Source organism: Cetorhinus maximus, chromosome 22 (assembly GCF_964194155.1).
Source record: "Cetorhinus maximus chromosome 22, sCetMax3.hap1.1, whole genome shotgun sequence".
NCBI classification, from domain to species: domain Eukaryota; kingdom Metazoa; phylum Chordata; class Chondrichthyes; order Lamniformes; family Cetorhinidae; genus Cetorhinus; species Cetorhinus maximus.
Window position 1 is genome coordinate 20,414,074 of NC_135900.1, and position 23,929 is coordinate 20,438,002.

At 39.9% G+C, this 23,929-nt stretch overlaps 1 protein-coding gene across 3 annotated transcripts in view; it reads left to right on the forward strand.

Moving 5' to 3' along the window:
• Positions 1-4,467: 4,467 nt before the first annotated feature.
• Positions 4,468-23,929, forward strand: part of tbc1d15 (TBC1 domain family, member 15) — a 67,249-nt gene continuing 47,787 nt past the window's right edge. The window contains exons 1-5 of one of the 3 annotated variants that reach the window (XM_078567912.1): positions 4,468-4,557; positions 9,928-10,023; positions 14,095-14,169; positions 15,584-15,725; positions 20,958-21,171. In XM_078567912.1, the coding sequence (XP_078424038.1) occupies positions 4,540-4,557; positions 9,928-10,023; positions 14,095-14,169; positions 15,584-15,725; positions 20,958-21,171 (545 nt within the window). In that variant the 5' untranslated portion in view covers positions 4,468-4,539. Of the gene's footprint in view, positions 4,558-4,589; positions 4,699-9,927; positions 10,024-14,094; positions 14,170-15,583; positions 15,726-17,972; positions 18,009-20,957; positions 21,172-23,929 lie in introns of those variants that run through there. The other 2 variants (XM_078567913.1, XM_078567914.1) reach the window with 2 other exon arrangements.

Below are 23,929 nucleotides of genomic sequence, written 5' to 3' on the forward strand. Positions count from 1 at the left end.
CACAGTCTTCAGCTAATCTGTATAATTTGTTTATAAGAGTCAATTGGTTCTCCAGGCTGTTGGACACGTTTGTTGAATTTCGCTCTCCCTAAAATTTTGTTCCTTCTTAGATTAAAATAAGTATCGAATTATTTTAGAACTTCATAAAATTTATCTGAGCATTTGTTTATTCCTTTCCTCGCAGCAATATCATCAGCTATTGGACTTACTGAGTAGTGTATTCACTTGTTCAGGTTCCGCCTTTTTATCTAATCCTGAAGCTATCATGTATCTTAACAATCTTCTCCACCAAGGTCCCCAATTTTGTGTTTGGTCTGGCTCTTGGATCAGTTGAAATTGGTCTCGTAATGGTGATTTGTTGTCCATAAAAACAAAAAACTACTGCGGATGCTGGAAATCCAAAACAAAAACAGAATTACCTGGAAAAACTCAGCAGGTCTGGCAGCATCGGTGGAGAAGAAAAGAGTTGACGTTTCGAGTCCTCATGACCCTTCAACAGAACTGAGTAATATTAGGAGAGGGGTGAAATATAAGCTGGTTTAAGGTGGGGCGGGGGGGGTGGGGGGAGAGAAGTTGGGGGGCGGGTGGTGGTTGTAGGAACAAGCAAGCAGTGATAGGAGCAGATAATCAAAAGATGTCACAGACAAAGGAACAAAGAGGTGTTGAAGGTGGTGATATCTAAGAGGATGTGCTAATTAAGAATGGATGGCAGGACACTCAAGGTACAGCTCTAGTCGGGGTAGGGTGGAAAGACTGACAGGGCATTACAGGTATAGATTTAAAAATAATGGAAATAGGTGGGAAAAGAAAAATCTATGTAAATTATTGGAAAAAACAAATTACTTTCCAATAATTTATATAGATTTTTGCCAACTCCAGCATGATGCCACCACCAAACACATCTTTCATTCACCAGCCTCCCCCCCACCCCCCCACCCCCCACCCCTCCCACCCAGTTGGCATTCCATAGGGACCGTTCCCTCCAGGACACCCTGGTCTACTCCTCCATCATCCACAACATCTCATCCCCCTCCCACGGTGCCTTCCCATGCAATCAGAAGGTGCAACACCTGCCCCTTTACCTCCTCCCTCCTCACTGTCCAAGGGCCCAAACACTTCCTTCAAGTGAAGCAGCGCTTTACTTGCACATCCTTCAATTTGGTCTACTGCATTCGCTGCTCCAAATACGGTCTCCTCTACATTGGGGAGACCAAACGTAGGCTGGGTGACTGCTTTGCAGAACACCTTTGGTCTGTCCACAAGCATGACCCAGACCTTCCTGTCCCTTGCCATTTCAACACCCCATCCTGCTCTCATGCCTATATGTCTGTCCTTGGCCTGCTGCAATGTTCCAGTGAAGCCTAACGCAAACTGGAGGAACAGCACCTCATCTTCCAATTAGGCACGTTACAGCCTTCTGGACTTTACATCAAGTTCAACAACTTCAGACCATGAATACTCTCCTACATCCTCACCCCCTTTATAATCCCCTTTTTTCAATATTCATTTTCGTTTTTTTAATTTTTTCATTTTTAAATTATTTTTATCCACTTATTTTTATTTATTTTCATTTTTATTCATTGTTTTATCCTCACCTTTTATCCTTTCTTCAGTCTTTCTTCCCACCACTGACCCCTTCCCCCACCCAACCCCCACAAGGACGATCTGTCACTTATTCATATTGTTCTTTCCAGAGTGCTTACCCTTATCCTGCTATTATCGCATTCTGCTTTCTGACCTTAATGCCATCATCAGCACCACCTTTAGTCAGTACCACTATCATTAACACCCCTTTGTCCATGACATCTCTGGTAATCTCTCCTTTGCCTCCACCTAGCACTGGCCTTCTATCCAGCTTCACCTGCTCCATCCCCCTTAAGCAGTATAAATTTCATCACATTTTTAGTTCGTTTTAGCTCTGAAGAAGAGTCATACGGACTCAAAAAGTTAACTCTTTTTTTCTCTCCACAGATACTGTTAGACCTACTGAGTTTTTCCAGCATTTTCTGTTTTTGTTTCAGATTTCCAGCATCTGCAGTATTTTGTATTAATTTGATTACTAGGGAAGTGCTCCTGATCTGGAATAGCCCCATAACGGGTTAGGGTTATAATCCGCTTCACCACAAATATCCCCACCCTCAATGATTCAGGGGCCCAGCACTTCAGTGCCAAAGACAAGGCTGAAGCATTTGCAACTATCTTCAGACAGAAGTGCCAAGTGGATGATCCATATTGGCCTCCTCCTGAGGTCACCAGCATCACAGATGCCAATCTTCAGCCAATTTGATTTGCTCCACATGACATCAAGAAATGGCTGAAGGCACGATATACTACAAAGGATATGGGCCCTGACAACATCCAATAGTAAAAATACAAAAGATTTGTGCTCCAGAATTAACCGTACGCCCTTGCCAAGCTGTTCCAGTACAGCTACAACACTAGCATCTAGCCAACAATGTGGAAAATTGCCCAGATATGACCTGTCCACAAAAAGCACGACAAATCTAACCCGGCCAATTACCACCCGTCAGCCTCCTTTTGATCATCAGAAAAATGATGGAAGTGTCATCAACGGTGCTATCAAGTGGCAGTTAAATAGCAACAATCTGCTCATTGATGCTCAGTTTAGGTGTTGCCAGGGCCACTCAGCTCCAGACCTCATTCCAACCTTCGTCCAAACATGGAAAAAAGAGCTGAACTCCAGATGTGGGTAAGAGTGACCACCCTTGACTTCAAGGAAGCATTTGACCAAGGTTGGCATCAAGGAACTTGAGCTAAATTGAAGTCAAATGGAATCAGGGGAAACTCTCCACTAGTTGGAGTTATACCAAGCACAGAAGAAGATGGATGTGGCTGTTGGAGGTCAATCATCTCAGCCCCAGGTCATTGTTGCAGAAGTTCCTCAGGGTAGTGTCTAGGCCCAATCTTCTTCAGCTGATCTTACCTTCATCATAAGGCCAAAAGTGGGATGTTCGCTGATGATTTCATGATGTTCAGCACTATTCCCAACTCCTCAGATACTGAAGCAACCCATGTCCATATGCAGCAAAGACCTGGATAACATTCAGGTTTGGACTGATAAGTGGCAAATAACATTCACATCACACAAATGCCAGGCAATGGCCATCTCCAACAAAAGAGAAACTAACCATCTCTCCTTGACATTCAATGACATTACCTTGGCTAAAACCCTCACTTTAAACATCCTGGGGGGTGTTACCATTGATCAACTGAACTAGGCCAGCCATGTAAATTCTGTGACTACAAGTACAGGTCAGAGACTGGGAATTCTGAGGCGAATAACTCACCTCCTGACTCCCCAAAGCCTGTTCACCATGACCAAGGCAGAAGTCAGGAGTGTGATGGAATACTCCAATTGCCTGGCTCCAACAACACTCAAGAAGCTCGAGACCATCCAGGACAAGGCAGTCCATTTGATTGGACTCCTTTCACTAAATTATATATACACTCCCTCCACCACCAGTGCACAGTGGCAGCAGGGTGTACTAAACATAAGATTCACTTCAGCAACTCACCAATGCTCCTTTGATAGCGCCTTCCAAATCCGTGACCTCTACCACCTAGAAGGGCAAGGGCAGCAGACGCCTGGGAACACCACCACCTGCAAGTTCCCACCATCCTGACTTGGAACTATATCACCGTTCCTTCACTGTCGATGGGTCAAAATCCTGGAACTCCCTTCCTAACAGTAGTGTGGGCGCACCTACAGCACATGGACTGCAGTGGTTCAAGACACAGCTCACCACCCACCTTCTCAAGGGCAGTTAGGGATGGGCAACAAACGTTGGCCTCGCTAGCGATGCCCACATCCCATGAAAGAATAAAAATATCTCAGCAGCTTGGCTTAGACACACGACAATGGGTTTCTACACATATGAGACATTGAGGTGATCAAGATAATTTTCTAAAAAGAACAATAAATGGACAGATGAGCAGTAATCTCGATTGATCCTACTATTTTGGGCAAGGGGTATATGAGGTAGAGCCATGTTATGCAGTTGGTATTGACCTGGGACTTGCTGCCGTGGGCGGTGGAAGCGGCAACGATTCATGATTTCAAAAAGAAATGGCACTTGAGGGAAATAAACTTGCAGGGCTATGGGGATAAGGCAGGGGAATGGAGCTGACATCAGAAGTTCAAACTTCCCGGGGCAATTTCCCACAGCGGTCAGCGAGCCCACTCGTCCGCGAGGTCCCAACGCGCAACTTGCGTCGTACGTCCAGCCTCCGGCGATCCGGATCGCAGGTTCCTTACTGCAGATTCCATGCTCTCGGGGTTTTTGACAGTTGGACTGCCAATTTTTGCCGTTTGTGGCCATGGAGTTGGTGGTGTCGCTGTAGCGGGTGCTGTCCGATTCTGCGGCACTAGAGCTCCCCTCTTGTCCCTTCCTGCGGTTTGAGGGCCTTTGATAAACGGGGGGTGGGGGGGGTGGGGGAAGGCGCCGATGCGCGCGCAGCTCAACTGTTTTCCTTCCTGAAGCACGTGACGGACCGGACGTCACCAGCAGCAGCGACAACATGGCGGTGGCGGCTAAGGTAGAGTATTTGTGTTTTGCTGGTTTCCATGTAGCTCCCACTCCCTTTTTAATTAAACCGCTTCATTGCTTTGTAACCGGCCGCTCTCCGTCTCCAGCATTTTGGTCGATTTTTTTGGAGAAGTAACTACACTTTCGATTAGTGAGTGAGGAGGGGATTTTTCTTTTAGAGAAAATGTATTTCGACTTTAAAGAGCGAGAGGAGAATGCCATCGGAGGCTGGGCAGTGTTGACAACTTGTCATTGGGGAGATGCCACGATTGCAGCACCTGCTGGCGCTGCCGTCTGCTTAAGACTGGCACTCAGTTGTGCCACTCACTCCCCTTGTTCTCAGTGCTTTCCCCTGCAAGCAGATTGGGAACTGTTTGCCAGACTGATAGAGGAATGGAGCCGGAGGATTTTCATTTCAGAGGAATTTACAACTGTGCTAGTGATCATTAACTTTATACAATGTCATTTTGGCAACTCTAGTCATGCAATATCAGGGATATAACCCACACGTTAGTATTTTCATGAGAGAAAGGATACGTTAATTGGGTAAGACGAAGTAGGGTGGGAGGAGACAATTGTAGAGCATAAACATTGACATTGACTAGTCGGTCTGAAAAATCTGTTTTTATGCTGTAGTATCTGTAATACATATTACGAATAGTTTATGCACTTAGCATTCAGATGTAATTTTGTGAAAAGAAAATGTCAGTTAGTATTAACTAAAGTAAGTCTACATATTTATCGTGGATTAGTAGGAAATTAATGTTAGAACTTTATTTTTTCCCATATGTTCACTATAAGTGGCCTCAATTTTAAAATCTTATCCTTGTCTCCAAATCCCAGCTTGAGCTTCTCCTGCTTTACAATATTTTTGAGATTTCTGTGCTCTTCCAATTCTGGCCTCTTGCACATTTCTTCTTTTTACTGTTCCACCATTGGTGGGAGTGTATTCAATTGCCGCAGCCCTGACTGCTGGAATTCCATCCCCGAAGCCCCTCTGCCTCTCTTACTCATTCCTCCTTGAAGACATTTCTTAACATTTCCCTCTTTTGACCAAGCTTTTGCTATCTGTCTTCACATCTCCTTGTGTGGCTTGTTTGCTAACACTCCTGTGAAGCATCTTGGGAGATTTCACATGTTGAAAAGACAAAAATACCACAGGCCTTGTAGAAGGTTGGGTATACAATCAGCTGTTTCATTTGTTATTATTAAAAATTCCTACATTGATTATGTATGTACTTTAGAAATATAAAACTCTGAGAGGAACTAAAGAACATGAGATTGCTCACTGTAAATTGTTAAGCTAAAGTGAATATTTGATTATTACTATATGAATTGCAGTTTGGCTGAAAGTTGTGTAATTGTTGGATGAATTGTCAACTACTACTGGAAGCAAATTGCATAATGAATGGATAGACCGTACACAACATGAAAATAACACAGAAAACCTGAGATTGGATGCGGCAAAAATTGTGATGGATGGTCATCCTAGCAGGTTGACATAGCACTGAAAAGTGAGGGAAAAATTGTTGAATTACATTAATACAGAGTTATTGAATGGATTATAACCTAACAAAAAAGCCCCACATATTGAATAGCTTACAATTAATGAAACAGAGCTAGAAAATCCTGGACAGGAATGAGATCTGCTTTACCGTGAATAGGTTGAAAGCAGAGGAATGGCCAAGATATTCAAATGGCAAACTTTCCAGAAAGGCCAAGTTAGTAAAATAAGGGTTTGAAAATCAGCAACAACTTCTCACAAGATCACAGCAGCAAAGGAGAATTCCTATAACTGATTTTGTTATTTAAATGGCAGTTACAGGAAATTGTTTGGAAAATTTTGAGAAGTGCATAGACCTGTACAGTACATAGTTACATCAGCAAATATGTGATTGACTTGAACATTGTGAAACAGGAAACAATGATTTCTTTTTTGTGAAGTGACCTGCAGTCATGGAACTATGGTACAGTTGTACCAGACTGTTTTTAACACTCTCTGACTTATACAGTTACATCGTGATGATCCAAACCGTGACCTGCAGGCCACAATCAGCCCTGGGATTTGACAATCTGGCCTGTGAAGACCACTTTAATTTGAGCTTACTGACCTAGACTTTTCTGCTCATTTCATTGCAAATAGATAGACAATTTTGCATGTAGTTCATGTTAACTGGTTTGTAATGTCTCCATTTGTGGACATGGAGGTTTGTAAATGATTGCTTTTGCACTATTGCCCAATTGGTGGATAAATCCTGGATGAGAATGTTAAATTTGTTAACTTTAGATATATGCGTATTATTGGGAATTTATGTATGTTGCTTGACAGTCCATGGAAGCTGAAAAGACAACAAGCTTGATCTCCCCTGAATTCAGTTGCCTTTGCCACTTCCCTCCCTTTCCCTAGTCCACCACCCCAAACTTCTCTGAAGGTTCTCTTCCCCAACCCTCACCCTCTGATTTGAATCCTTGTCTAGTTTCTCTCCTATCTCCTCTTGTGCCCTCTCTGAGCTCATCTTGTCCATGTGACCAATGTTGCTTTTAAAATGTATTTAATTGCAGGCAGCTCTTTCATTGCAGTTCCGCTAAAGTTTTCGGACAACCATGCACCTTTGGTACTTATGGAACAAGGCCTGTGTGGTAACTTCTGGTTGCTGAGTGGTCAAGCACCTGCGTAGCTTAGCGGAAACTTTGCATGACAGCCATGTCCTGTTGCCTCAGACCCTGTTTCCATTAATCTGCTGACCACACACCTTCACTTTCTGGCACCAATCTCAGCTGATATGAACATTTCTCTCTCTTCGCTTACTGCTCCCTCTCTTTCACCCCACTCCTCAAAAAATCAACCCTTGACTCCTCTGTCCTTGCAAACTACTGCCTCATCTCTAACCTCCCTTTCTTCTCCATAGCCCTTCAACATGTTACCTCCCAAATCCATTCCCATCTTTCCCGGAACTCCATGTTTGAATCACCTCAATCAGGTTTCTGTCCCGTCACAGCCCTGAAACAGCTCTTATCAAAGCCTCAAAGACATCCTAAGTGACTGTGACAAAGGTAAATTGTCCGGTTGATCACACCATCTTTGTCCAATGTCTCTTCAGGCCATCCAGCTGGGTGAGACTGCACTTGACTGATCCTATTCATATACTTGCAGTGATCTCCCTTCCTGTTCCCACACCAATTCCACTGGTGTTTCCTAAAGGTCTGTCCTGGGTTCCCTCCTATTTCACATCTACATGCTGCCCCTCAGTGATGTCATTTGAAAACACAACATCAGGTTCCAAGCGTATGCTGACAACACTCAAACTCTACCTCACCATCAACTCTGTCAACTCCTTCAGTGTTGCAAATTTGCCTGACTGCTTGTCTGATATCCAGTATTGGGTGAGCAGAAGTATCCTCCAGTTAAATATTGGGCGGACTGAATTGTCTTCAGCCCCCACCACAAACTCTGCTCCTTCATCATCGACCCCCCTGTCAACTGTCAGGGGCTCAACCAATGTTTGCAACTTTGGTGTCACATTTGACCCCAAGATGAACTTCTAACCACCTATCCATGCCATCACTATGATCACCTAGTTCCACCTTTGTAGCAAACCTTGGCTCAGCTTGGCTGCTGCTGAAACCCTTTGTTACCTCTAGACTTTACTATTCTAATGCACTCCAGATACGCCTTCCACATGCTACCCTCCGCAGATTTCAGGTTATCCAAAATTTTGCTTCCCATGCCCTCACTTGTACCAAGTCCTGTTTACCCTTCACCCCTGTGTTCGCTGACCTGCATTGGCTCCATGTTGAGGAACACCATTTTAAAATTATCATACTTGTTTTCAAAACTCTCCATGGCCTCCACCCCCATGCATATCTTTGGAATCTCCTCCAGCCCCACAACCCTCTGAGATATCTACATTCTTCTAATTCTGGCATCTTGAGCATCACTGATTTTAATTGCTCCACCATTGATGGCCATGCCTTCAGTTGCCTGGGCCCTAAGCTCTGGAATTCCATGTCTTTCTTTCCTTTAGACACTCCTTAAAACCTATCTCTTTGACCTCATCTACACTAATTTCTCCTTATGGGATCAGTGTCAAATGTTGCTTGAGTGATCCTACGGGACACTATTTTGTTAAAGGTACTACTTTAATACGAGCTGTTGTTGAGTTACACCAATCTTTTGTTTCTTTTAGTGGAGAAAGGCATCGTTTACTGACTTTAGGTGGTAGAAATTGGGAATCTCTGTATTGTTATAGTTCAAATTGTGAAAAAGAGGAGCACTTTATTGCTGGGTTTCTTACAGTTTGAAAAATGAGCTCTCTCTTGACCTGATGCAAAGAAGGACCAAGCACTTAGCTTCTGGAGAACCATTGCTATACGTGCAAGATGTTGGGGGGAATAACATGCAAATTTCAGTTTTGCTCACAGGAATTATGAGTGTTGGAGGTGTAATATAATTGAAAGTAATATTTTGAAATGTTTTAAAATTCTTATGAGATTTGTATGTTTACTGTTTTGAAAGTGAACTGAATAGCATTGTGACTAATCAATATGGAGTTAAGTTTTCTTATTTGAGGTTTAGTTGATGAGTACTGTGTTGGAAAGACTCAGTAATTTGCTTTTAGTATTTGACTATTTTAATCCAGTTGTATAATGATGTTACATTAGTCAAACAGTACATTGATGTAATACTGTGCATCGGGGGGGAAATCATGCTAGTTATTTGGTTATCAGCATGCGTAATAAGTTTCACATGAACCAAATAAATGAGCATTTACAACTTGCATATATGTAATACTCTTTCGAGTTATCAACAGTCACAGATTGCAACTCTTTTGAGTACAATCACAGTTCTTGGTTTCCAGGAGTGGGACATGAACCCACAACCCTCTGATTGAAATGTCTGACCTGTCCTCTGATGTCCTAAATTGCTTCAAAGCCAATTAATTATCTTGAAGTATAATTGCTATTGTTATGTAGTCAAACTCAGGAGACAGTTTGCATGATAGCAAGGTCCCACAAACAACAATAACCAGTTGATATTTTTTTGCTGGATTTGGGTGAGGGATAAATGTTGGCCATGATGCTGAGAGAGTTCTTGTGCTCCTCTTTGAATACTGCCGTGGGATCTTTCATGTCTCTCTAAACAGGCACATTAGTTTTAATTTCTCATCTGAGATGCCGGTGACCCCTTCAAACGCAGTTGAACCAAGCGGCCACTCAGTATGGTTTAACTCAGTTTTGCAACCGTTGAACATTTGTCTTAATTCTGGACATTTGTAAAGTTGCTAATTTGAAGGACAGACAGCCTTTCGTTTATATGCTATGTTTTCAACCAAATGCAAACTTTTCAAAAAAAAATTCTGTTCCACCTTTGTTTTTCCAGGTTGTATATGAACAAGATGGAGTCTTCATTCATTCATGCTCTGAAAGAATTGGTGAACAAGATACACTTCCGGGAATATTGAGGGTGATTGATAAGGTACTTCAGCCAAAGAATTTGTTTTCCTAGTTACACCTTTGTAACAAAAACATTTACACCGGTTTGGATTAGATTGTGCAACTATATAAATGTTGAAAGCACAAAGTTTCTTTGCTTTCCGTGATGCCAAATCCAGTAGTGCTGGTCACAATAATTTCAACATTTTGCTTTCCATCTCTTTTTTCCAACTTTAACTTTGTGATTGAAGACTGTTATAAAGAACCATTTCAGTGTTTTCATTGTATAAGCTGCACACTGATTAAAAAGCTATTAGAATCTGAGCTCATTTTAGGTGTCATTATATTTCTGGGCATATTTTGTTACCATTCTGCTACCCCAAGAATGCCACTGACTATTAATCCTATTAGGCATCAATGTTCTTGGAAGTGACTATAGTTCGTGTGAGTCCACATGATTGAAATTAGTTCATCCGTTTGACCATTGTTGCCTCTACCAACCTGCAAGTGATTCCTGGCCAAATCAGTCTTCGTAAAGAGTTGATGCAGAAAATTCACTGTATGTTTCTAGTTAGAAGGTCACATGCATTTGGAGCATTCCCTGGAATTAAATCACATATTCCATGCATTCAATTCTTTAATGCATTCTCTGAAAGAGAGTGGAGCTTTTGACTGAACATATTTTGTTCACTATGAAAGATTACAATGCTATACAGACAGATGAAACTGTGTTCATGTTTAATCAAATGGAGGCAATATGCACCCCAAGATTTGATGCATCTTTGTGATGCTATCCAAATAATCCAAGGACATTACTTCGTGAATGCTGAGTATCAAACTTAATTTGTTTCCTTTCTCCATCTTAGCCAAGTAACAGCTGTTAATTCTACCAAAGTGGCAGGCAGACTTGAAAACTGGATGAAGTATTTTTCATGAAATAAAGCTGAAATACTCCTTTGATTTGCATTTGGAATGATTATTGCCTTGGTGTTATGGAAATGTGCACATCTTGGAACTGAACATAAGATCAGGGGTGGGCCATTTATGCTCCTGAGCCTGTTCTGCCACTGAATGAGAACCAGGCTAATCCGTGACCTAGCCCTATATACTTGCCTTTGCTCTATATTCCTTGATACCTTTGATTAACAGATACCTATCGCAAGCTTTGTAGCACCTTGTTTGCATTACACTGAAGTTTCAAACCTGCAGGGCTGTTTCTCACCTTATGCCTTCATAAATTTTATTTTTTTGTATTTAAAAACAGGACGTCCTGTACTTATTACCAATGTGTACTACTGTCTCCAATTCAATGCCACCTGTCAGTGTTTGCTAGTCTACCTACCTAGATCCTTTTAAATGTTGCCAGTGTTCTTTTGAATAGATTATGCAACCAAATAACTTGAAGTAATCTGAAAATCAGTTGATGGATTTTCTCATGGTGGGTCTTCAGTAGGGTTGAAGACATGGGTGAATGAAGACAGGATGAGAGTTGGGGAAGTGGTCTTTGGGAACATGATGGCTGTTTCAGAGAGAGTGGTAACATGCAATTTTCATACAAAGATATCCTGAAGTGATATAGCGGAGTGTTTAAATATGGCATAACTTTCCCAAGGTTATCATTAGGGGGGCCCTTTAAAGTAAATTCAGCTCAGGGTTGGAATGGGTGTGATATGGCACACCAGGGAGGGGTCAAGCAGCAAAGAGTCTGTGGTTTGCTTTTAGTATCTTTAAAAATTAGCACCAGCTATCTTGAAAACCCAGCTGGGAGGCCCCCAAGGTTAAGTAAGTGATAGCTTACCTTTGAGAATTCAATCAGGAAGTAAATAAAATCACTGGGTAAGTTTAACAGTGGTAGAAATGAGGCATAATAGAAACTTGCAGAAATTAAGTGGTAAACAGGAATTTATGTGCAGACATAAGCATATTTGCACTTCCTGTAATTTATATTTTAACATTTAACATGTAAGCTTCCTGTGTAATCATTATAGTATACTTCTCTATCCAAACAATTATATAAACCTATTCATGATGGAAAACCATGTAAACATTTCAATGTTTAACCCCCTTAAAAATATAAACACCTTGAACCCTGATCACACACACAAACATCCCTGCTGATAAATTTAACACAATTTGTTCATGAACTAAAAGGTATTTTGTCTGCCAATTTTCACAGTAACTGAAAGTTCTTTTAAGGTTCTAAACAAAAAGGCTATATACTTCACAACTTACATTATTAAATTTATTGAATTTGTTGTACCTTGCAAAGCCTTCATTAAAACCTTAACTTGAAAGCTTCGACCTTTCCCAAAAGCTTGACCTTGGTCTTGATTTTTTTTTTACCCAGAGCAGTGACTCTGTTATCTGAAAGCACACTATAGCCTGAGCATTTGCAGACTACTCAGCCTCCCAAGATACATCATTAGCATTTAAGCTAAGTGGTAGAATTCCACCCCCCGCCCTAACAAAATATATTTGATAGATTTTTAGAACTATAAAATTAGTGGATAAATTTCAAAAGCTTTATGTGAGTAAAATTTATAATTAATATTTAAAATATAGAGGCTGCATATAAAAGAACAGACATACTGTATTGACTACACACCTGTTTTAGCTTTGGTTAGTGTTTGAATTATAATATCCTATAAAATTCCAAAGATATATTGGTTTTAGGAGGGAGAGAGGAATGTGTCCTTCCTTATCTTAATTTCTCCAGTAGTCACCTGCTCTGGTGTTTTTGTTGTTAGTTATAAAATTTAAATGCCTTGAGCCCTGATCTCTCTCACACAAACATTCCTGCTGACATATGCTAGTTGCTGGTATCCCATCAGTGAACGAAGCCACACATTTCATTCCCCAACCCCATTCCCAGTTATGTCAAACGCTAGGTTCCTGTTGCACCAGTGATCCAGTCAAAAAGACTTCTCACCATGCTGCCAAATCTACCAATATTGTAGCAATTCTGGCAAGTCTAGGATCCCATCACAATGCTGCCAAGCTTAGGATTATAGCCTAACAACTTGCATTTATGTAGCACCTTTAATGTAGTAAAATGTCCTAAGCCACTTCACAAGAGGGTTACCAAACAATGTAAGGAGCTTTTGGTACCGGTGACCAAAATATTGATCAAAAAGGTAGGTTTTAAGGAGTGTCTGGAGGAAGAGAGAGAGATGGAGAGGTTTAGAACTGAAATTCCAGACTTTAGGGCTTAGGCAGCCAAAGGCATGGCTGCCAGTGGTGGATTGATAAAAATCAGGGATGCATAAGTGGCTAGAATTGGAGGACTGCAGAGATCTCAGTGGGTTGTAGCGCTGGAGCAGGTTACAGAGATAAGGATAGACAAGGCCACGGAGTTATTTGAAAACCAGCATGTGAATTTTAAAATTGAGGCATTGTCGGACTTTGGGCCAGGTCAACGAGCACGATCGATGGGTGAATTGGACTTGGTACACAGTTAAACCAGCTCTCTCTACCCAGTACTGACACACAAAACATTTAACTCTTATCTATTACATGTTGCATGCCTGTTTGCTATATAAAATTGGCAGGGTATAAATTTTTTCTATCATTCTAAATACCACTCACTCACAGTTATCACAGAATAATGGAGAGTTGTAGAATTAAATCCCCAAAACACCAGTTTAAAAAAAAAACCCATGTTACTATTTATTAAAGATGTATTTGATATATTCAATCACTAAATTAGTGGCACTGATGTTATTCCCTACATAGCATAAATACCCCTATTATAAAATAGTGCACCCTCTGATTGCCTGTAAACAATGCCGTGAGAGGCTTGCTTGTGCAAGTTGTATTAACTACATGTAATGGTTCTCATAACTTGATAGCTTTATTTAATAGGTGTTTAAATTGCAAAAGATTCCTGCCTGATAGAGTTAATGTGGTCTAAATGGTATGCATTTATCAGACTGAATCCACAGTATAATCAACAACTGAATGAATTACCAATCATTTCTGGCACAAAACACATCCATAAATCTTTGTGAATAGGTATTCTACCTTGCATCATTATTCAAATTTAAAATGCAGTTTTGTTGTCTAAAATATTTGCATTGGTTGGTTAGTTGATGACGTCTTATATTTTTTCCCCCAGGGTTCAGGGGCTGTAGTGGATTGGACACCAGTGGATGACTCTCTGGATTCTTCAAATATTTTTTGTGCGGGAAAGGTAATTTATCGCATAACTAAACGGAACAGATAGATTTCAATACTGTTTCTGGTGAAGTGAGCAGTTTGACAAAATCTGTAACTACACTGATATGTCTAATATCCAGTTACAACATATTTAATGTGGTATACATTTGTGTAATGTGATAATTAGATGAACTAATGTTTATTTGTGCACCTTCAGATGTTTGTCTCAATGATTAAAAAATGATTAGTGCCTTAATTATGTGATCTTTCTAATGTGTGTTTTGTGATTTAATTTACTGGTACACCTCGTTTTGTCAAATCCTGGCATACCAAAATTTCAGCTTTACCAAAAGGCCTCATTGCAATGAATTACAAATTAGATATTAATATCAAAATGCTTATAACTCAACTTCTGGCCTGCCAAGTGGATCTCAGTTCACTTTACTTTGGTAGGGTTGAATTCTATTAATTCTTTAAAAAAAAAGTCTTCATTAGGCGATCGCCATTTTGGATGTTCATTCTTCCCTCCTCTCTGAAATAATTGAGTTGTTTTAATCCACAATTTAATCAACTACCGAATGAATTGCCATTCATTTCAGACTTCGAACATATCCATAAAATTTTGTTCATATGTATTCTTGCACCATTATCCAACTTTAAAGCTTGTCTAAGTTTTATTACCTGAAATGGCGGCAAGAGAATGTCATTTGTGCTGGGGCTGAAGACAGCAGTCACGGAATATTAAGGCTGTTTCAGTGCTGTGGCAAGGGTAGAAACTTGTTTGGAGAGACTTAAATGTAGGAAAAATGGATGTGATTTTAGAAGGTAGCAGCATATTGAAGGAATTTAGAGAGGAAAATTAGGTTAGAAATTGGCAGCAGTTTGCAAAGTCAGAGAAGTTAAGAGCGCAATTTTGGAGGGAGGGGTGATAACAGTGGTAATTAAACAGTACGGGGAAACAATACCTGAGGAGGCAGCACCATTTACAATGTCAGCTAGCACGAGGGCCAAATAACCAAGCACATTTTTAAAAATTGTATGTGAATAGCAACGTAGATGCTGAAATAATTATGAAAAATTGTGTTGTACAATTCCCATAATTTCTCTGTAAATATGTTTGTATTGAAAATCCAAAACATTGCAGGTGTACTTTATTAAAGTATTATTTGGGTGGCTCATGTGTCGCAGTTTAAAGTCTGCTGGTTTTCTGTTTAATGCTTAGTGAGCTTTGAATTGAAAATACATACCTTTTAAAGGATTTTACTTCCAAAAATAAAAGAAGACTATTGGTATTCCCTCCCCAAATTTCATTGTTTTCTGTCTTTATGGACAAAAGAAATAAATATGTAAAATGTACATATATCATTTTTATATAAATTTCAATGTAAAGCAATTAAAAGGAAGAAAAATTGATGAAGTTCATTTTTATTGAAATTATTTTCTCTTAGGATTCCAGTTCAGTTGTTGAATGGACTCAATGTCCGAAAGAAAAATCTTCCAGGAGTACAATGCACCAAAACAGTTGTGAAGCTGAATGGGACATGGTTAACACAGTTACTTTCAGAAGGAAACCCTTTATGAATGGTGATGGTATGTAAAATACACTAAATGGAATGTTTACACTGTAATTATTGCATTAAGGTGTACATGTTTTGGGACTAGTAATCTCACTAGTGCAAGTAAATTATTAGAAGCCACCAGCAGCAGGAAGCACAAATTGAAAGGGAGAAATCTGAATTGGGTTTTACAAAACGACTCCAGCATAAACTTAAAATGCAGCTGAAGCTTCTTATAGTATTGGATTAGTATTTTTAGCATTATTAAAAAGGTAATGAATATTCTCAGTCTGTGTTGGATAAAGCTGGTTTCATCCAGTTGGAATAAATTCCTTTGTTTAAGTTTATAGCATAAGCTGTAACATGAGCCAAATACAACCATTAAGTAATGAATCAAATTAAATGGAATTGAAAAAAAAAATCTGGTCATGCAGAATTTTATGCCATGGAGGTTTAAGATTGGTTTATGCCTATTCTTTAGGCAGTAAGATGATGATATTTTCTCTATTTGAAAAGGTCAGTGTTGAGTGGAGGCCAGGCAATTTTAACAGCAATGAAGGCAATACCACTCCCTACTTCTTGGCATTAAGTCCAGTAGTGAATTTGGAGGGGGAGATTTTTCTTTTCTCTTCATGCCTTTTATATTTAAAAAGTAAGTGTTTGCTATTAGAAATGAAGTAATGACACTAGAAAAATGAAAGCAAAATATTGCAGATGCTGGAAATCTGAAATAAAAACAGAAAATGCTTGAAAAACTCAGCAGGCCTGGCAGCACCTGTGGAGAGAGAAACAGTTAACGTTTCGAGTCCTTATGACCCTTCAGAGCTAAAGAGGATTAGAAATGTGATGGATTTTATATTATTTAAGAGGGGGTGAAGCAGGATAGAAGGTCAGGGTTAGGTGCGAGTTAAGGAGTGATTGACAAAGATGTCATGGACACAAGACAAAGGGAGTGTTAATTGTCATGGTAAAGACTAAAGAAGGTGCTGATAGCGGGATAAAGGTAAGAGCAGAATGTGCTAATAGCAGAACAAGAGCCAACGCCCTGAAAGCACAACATAGAACCAAGTGACAGATGGCCCTGTGGGGGCGGGGGGTGAGGAGGTGGTGGGGTTGGGGAAGAAGAATAAAAAAAATGAATAAATAAATATAAAAATAAATAAATGAAAAATAAAAATTAGATAAAAATATTGAATTGAAAAAGGGGTAAAGATGAATGAGAGAGCTCATGGTCTGAAGTTGTTGAACTCAATGTTAAGTCCGGATGACTGTAAAGTGCCTAATCAGAAGATGAGGTGCTGTACCTCCAGTTTGCGTTGGGCTTCACTGGAACATTGCAGCAGGCCAAAGGACAGACATGTAGTCATGAGAGCAAGATGGTGTGTTGAAATGGCAAGCGAAAGGAAGGTCTGGGTCATGCTTGCAGAATGAGTGAAGGTGTTCCCCAAAGCAGTCACCCAGTCTGCATTTAGTCTCCCCAGTGTAAAGAAGATCACATTGGGAGCAGCGAATACAGTCGACCAAATTGAAGGAGGCGCAAGTGAAGTGCTGAAGTGACGAGGGAGGAGGTAAATGGGCAGGTGTTGCACCTTCTGTGATTGCATGGGAAGGGGATGAGGAGTTAGGGGTGTTGGAGTAATGGACCAGGGTATCACGGAGGTAACGGCCCCTACGGAATACTGATGGGGGAGGGTGTTAGGGGAAGATGTGTTTGGTGGTGGTATCATGCTGGAGTTGGCAGAAATGGCGGAGGATGATTCTTTGAATGCAGAGGCTGGTGAGGTAAAAGTGAGGACAAGGGGGACCCTATCATGGTTCTGGGAAGGAGGGGAAAGTGTGACGACAGAAGTGCGGGAGATAGGCCAGACATGGTTGATGGCTCTGTCAACCACAGTGAGGGGGAAACCTCGGTTAAGAAAAATGGAAGATATGTCAGAAGCGCCAGTGTTGGCTTGAATGGATTATTGAGCTGTTTGAGATCTTTTATGTGACTTCAATTGACCCTTAATTGATACAATCATAGCAGGTACATATAAAGCATTTAAATAATGTGAATAGCGGCAATGCTTTTGGAAAAGATAAGAAATATTGGGATAAATAATAAAGAAATGAACACTAGTTTGCTTGGGTTTTTGAAGCTTTACAATATAGGCGTATAAATAATAAAACGGTGGTAAAAGGAGGAATAGGGCCAATTAGGGACCAAAAAGGGGATTTACACATGGGAATAGAGGGCATCGCTGAGGTACTAAATGGATACTTTGCATCTGTCTTTACGAAGGAAGAAGATGCTATCCAGGCCTTGGTAAAAGATGAGGTAAGTCAGACACCAGATGGGTTTCAAATTGAAAAGGAGGCATTGGATGGGTTATCTGTACTTGCAGTTGATAAGGCGCTGGGACTGGATGAGATGCATCCAAGGAAGTGGGAAGTGAGAGTGTAAATTACAGAGGCACTGGTCATCATTTTTCAGTCTTCCTTAGGCTCGGGTGGACCAGAGGACTAGAGAATTGCAAATGTTACACCCTTGTTCAAAAAAGGGTGTAAAGATAAGCCCAACTGACAGGCCAGTCAGTTTAACTTCAGGGGTGGGGTAACTGCTAGAAGCAATAATTCAGGACAAAATTGCGGGTTAATTAAGGAAAGCGGGCATGGCTTTCTTAAGGGAAAGTCATGTTTAACTAACTTGCTGGATTTTTTTGAAGAGGTAACAGAGAGGGTTGATGAGGGCAATGCTGCTGATGTGGTGTACACGGACTTCTAAAAGGCATTTGATAAAGTGTCACACAAAAGATTTGTGAGCATGAAATAAAAGGCACAGTAGCAACATGGATATGGAATTGGCTGAGCAACAGGAGACAAGTGTAGTGGTTAGTAGTTAATGGATGTTTTTCATGCTGGAGAAAGGTTTGTAGTGGAGTTCCCCAGGGCTCAGTGTTGGGACCCTTGCTTTTCCTGATATATATTAATGACCTAGGCCTTGGTGTACAGGGCACAATTTCAAAGTTTGTGGGTGATACAAAACTTGGAAGTATTGTGAACTGTGAGATAGTGTAGAACTTCAAAGGGACATAGACATGTTGATAGAATGAGCAGACAGATGTTAGATGAAGTTCAATGTAGAGAAATGTAAAGTGATTAATTTTGGTAGGAAGAACATGAAAAGACAATATAAAATAAAGGGTATAATTCTGAAGGGGTCCAGGAGCAGAGGAAACTGGGTGTTTATTTGCATAAATCATTGAAGGTAGCCGAATAGGTTGAAAGGGCGGCTAATAAAGCATACAGTATCCTGGGCTTCATTGATAGGAACATAGAGTACAAGAGCAAGGAGGTTGTGTTGAATTTCTGTAAGTCACTAATGCAGCCTCAGCTAGAGTATTGTGTTCAACTCTGGATGTTGCACTTAGGAAGGATGTGAAGGCATTAGAGAGAGTGCAGAAAAGATTCACAAGAATGGTTCCAGGGATGAGGAACTTCAGCTATAAAGATAGATTGGTGAAGTTGGGACTGTTTTCCTTGAAGAAAAGAAGGTTGAGAGGAGATTTGATAGAGGTATTCAAAATCATGAGGGGCCTGGACAGGGTAGATAGGGAGAAACCGTTTTCACTTGTTAAGAGACCGAGAATGAGAGGGCACAGATTTAGAGTAATTAGTAAAAGAAGCAAAAGTGATATGAGGAAAAACTTTTTATGCAGCAGGGTTTGGAATGCACTGTCTGAGTGTGGTGGAGGCAGGTTCATTTGAAGCATTCAAAAGGGGATTCTGTTATTTGAAAAGGAAGAATGCACCGGGTTATGGGACTAGGTGAGTTGCTCATTTGGAGACCTGGTGCAGAAACGATGGGCCAAATGGCCTCTTTCAGCATCATAACAATTCTGCGATGCTGTGACAATAGGGTTATAATATAATGAAAAGTTAGTTTCACTGGGTTAGTTTTTCTTTTTGGACTGGTCATGAAATGTGTTTCTTTGCTCATTATAATACCTGCTCCAATAAGAGCTCTTTTTTCCCAGGAAAAATCTTGACCTGGATGTCTAGATTCTTGAAGCGTAAATTTACCCCATCTCTATTCATGGAAAATGGCCTAGACTTTGCTGTCAACGGCAAAGTGTCAATGCATATTGCTGATCAGGAAGAAAGCTGTCCACAAAGATCTAGTGATCTATGGTGTGGATTTCACCTTCCCCAATGTTAATTTGATTCTGGCACCAACTGTATGGAATCTCTGGCATCCAGCGACAGTGATGTCATCAGGCAGGCTAAGGAGCAAATCACATTGAAGAATTCTCACAGACAGCAAGCAAGAAGTAAAATGAATTAATTATCCATCACCTTTTAATCAATTTACAGAAGTGAAACAAAGATTGGGAAATTTCCATAGGATTAATGTAGAAACTGAAATATCAACAAACTTTAAAAGATAATTGAATTGTTACCATAATGCAGAATTTTGTCATTGTGCAAATAAATAAAAGTAGTTTTTAGGGTCAGAGAGATTGCTTGACAAGAATTATGACTTAGCATGCTGTTTAAAAACCCAGTTATGTATCATTCAGCAAGCTGTAACACTCAGGGGGGGTTTTACAGTGAGATGAGAGCACAAAAAGTGAAAGTACCCATTAATTGATGTCTAACAATTTTCACCTGCAGGGACTTCAACACACCCTTTGGTGGAATAGGGAATCACTGACAGAAACGTCCGTATTTCTGCACATAACTGAGCATGTGCGGACGCCAGAAGTTGCTGTCAGTTTCACAGTTAGAATGACGGCTAACACTGACAGTTCTTATAATTGCACAATCTAGGCCAATGTTTTTTCGTACATGGTTCTGTGCCAAAATGATATGAGGAAATAACTGTAGAATTACTTCAAATGCATTGCTGAAAGATTTGGTGATCTCTGTACAGAATAAGCATCTTTCATTTTATAGTTTACTTTGCTATAGGTTAACAAGTAGAATTCTGTTGGTAAAACAAAATAATGTAAAAATATTTTGGAGCTAGGTTCCCAGAGAAGATTCTTCCTTCAATGTTGAAGAAAATTAGATTTATATGTAAATATAGGATAAAAATATAATGCCTCCTGGGCTTGGAATAAAACAACTAGAAAGAATTAGTTCTGGCTATTACATTGAGCTTTCTGTAATTGTTTCTCAAGCAGTAATGAAATTAGCTTTTGGAGGTTTAAGAATATCTTGTTGTGATACTCAGATCTGTTTTAAGTCAGGAATTACTTTTCTATGTTCTATTTAACTTTTTCAGATGAATCAACATATAATATGAGTAAGAGAAGTAAATGGGCATTCTCCTTCAGCCTGTCTGACCTGAAATCCATCAAAAACAACACAGAAGGCATGGGCTGGTCATACATGGTGTTTTGTCTTTGGGATGATACCTTTCTGCCAGCTCTTCATTTCCATGATGGAGGCAACACAATTCTACTCCAGTGCCTGAAGAGATATGTGCTTCTTAGTGAGTGAGTAATTGAAGAAGGCTTACATTAAATTCAGTTTGGTTACTTTAATTTATGTGTCAACACTTTTCAATTAATTTTTAAAAATATGTTTTTAACTTTTTCCCCCATGTTGCCAACTAAATTATTTCTTGCTCTTCCCCCTGAAGTAAAACACAGTACCTTTTTCAGGAGAAGGAGGGACTTTTGTGGAATTTTCTAGCTTTAGTGATATTTGTAATGTTAATGATCCAGCAAACATTATTCCTTCTTTACCACCATATGTTATGCAAAATGTTTTCTCCCAATATATGCAGTTGTAACTTTTATAGTTTTTAGGCAACGTATGACGATTCTGAAAATTCCGCATCCGGGTATTTTGAGTTCCGGCTCCAAGATATTTGTTTGTGGCTGAAACTGACCATGACGGAAGGAACTGTGAGAATGTTAGATTGTCCGTAAAACCTATTGTTAGTTTTGATACATTCTAGCCAAGTGCACGTTGTAATTGTTTCTAAAAGCATTTATTTATTACAGGATATAAAAAAAAGCTAAAAATGTTGGAAATCAAGCCAAATAGAAAATAACTGGAAATACAGTTAGCTGGCATTTGTGCATGTATAGCCACTAGATGGCATTCCATTATGATTTAATCTTTGATAACTAGCCAAAACCTAATCTCATCATGCTATTAGTACCACAGATTATAGAATCAGAGTCGTTACAGCACAGAAGACCATGATTTGGCCCATTGTGTCTTTGCTGGCTCTCCTAAGGAGCAATTCACATATTGCCACTCCCCTGCCCTTGCCCCACGTCCCTGCATATTTCTCATCAGATATTTAGAAAATGTAGAAAAAAAATTACGGCACAGCAGGAGACCACTTTGCCCATTGTGTGCGTGCTGGCCAAAAAAACAAACCCCCCAGCCTAATCCCGTTTTCCAGCACTTGGTCTGTATCCCTGGAGGTCACAGGACTTCAGGTGCATATCCAGACATCTTTAAAATGGGTTGAGGGTTTCTGCCTCTACTAACCTTTTAGACAGTGAGCCCCAGACCCCTACCAGCCCCTGGGTGAATTTTTTTTTCCTTATCTCCCTTCTAATTCAATTGCTTTAACCCTATGCTCCATTGTCACTGACCTCTCTGCTAAGGGAAATAGTCCTACCCATCCACTCTATCCATGCCCTTCTCAACCTTGTACACTTCAATCAAATCTCCCCTCAGCCTCCTCTGTTCCAAAGAAAACAACCCCAACTTATCCAATTTTTCCTCATAGCTGCACTTTTCCAGTCCTGGCAATACCCTTGTAAATCTCTTTGTATCCTCTCTAGTGCAATTACATCCTCTCTGTAATGAAGTGACCAGAACAATACGCAGTACTCAAGTTTTGGCCAAACTAGTGTTTTATATATGCCTCCAGCATAACCTCCCTGCTGTTATATTCTATGTTTTGGCTAATAAAGGAAAGTATGTCTTCTCAACCACCTTATTAACTTGTCCTACTATCTTCAAGGATCTGTGGACGTCCAGTTCAAGGTACATCATTTCCTCTATACCTGTCAGTAATTTATATCAGAAGCTCAGTCTTTTTCCTCCCCAAGCAATGAGCACAAATTTGATAAGACCCTGTTTTATAACACTCTCTTTTAAATGGCTACTACAAATGACTGGCATTTGTCTGACACAACTTGAGTCCTGTTGTCTTTCACGTTTCTAAATTCTTTTCATCCAGTAGTTATTTCGATTTTCTATATGAAATTCCTCAACATGTTACAAAACAATGCATTTATATGTTCATATGATTTGTTAAACCACTTAAGCTTCACTCTCACATTCTTTGAACCTTCCTAATTTACTGTTTTGAATCACAAATGATAATTCTATGAAAATAAAAACCGATTATGAAATAATTATAATTGTGCTATTACTACATTAGCTGTATAATGTTATCTCAGCGTTTGGTATGTTTTGTTGTAGATTACATTTAAACCATAGATGAACTCTCAAAGAATTTTGGATGATTCCAATTATTTGGTTGCATTGTCAAGCTTATAAATGTCCTGTGTGCCTTTTGATCGTTTTCAGATTAATAAAATAATTGAAAATTATTGGAGCAGGATAAAATGAATCTGAAAGGATGGATTTAAATGAATAGAATCTCGCTATTAAAAAACCATGACAGCTTTGCTTTATATAATTTCCTGCAGGAAAGTGGGTACGTAGAAGTGGGACATAGGAACAGGAGTGGGCCGTTTAGCTCCTCAAGCATGCTGTGCCATTCAATTTGATCATGGCTGATCTGCAACCTAGTTCCTAGGGTGGCATCTTGTTGTGGGGAGGGTTGGTGGTTGAATTGAACCACAGGACCAGTATTATTATGTTATATTGTTTAATTGTGCTATGACTTTCCTTGGTAAATGTGAGTGACCAATGCACACTGTGAGGCTGATCCATATACACACAGGATGAACAATTGCAATGTGTAAAAAAAACTGCAGTCAAACTGCAGTTAAGTGCTGGTGTGGGGGCGGGGCTGTGTTCAATTACTGTTCCTATTGACGCATGAGCTAGATCGACCAAATGGCCGCCTCTTTTGTAGTTTGATGTAATGATTGCCTTTTCATAAGTGAGAAATCACGATTCATTATTTACTTCAGACCAATTGTACAATTTTTTAAAAAAATCACAAAATAGTTATCTTCGCGTATCCAAGAATACCAGCAAATAGACTAATATTTGAAGCTGGGTGTATAAGTAGGATTAACAAAATCCTTCCTC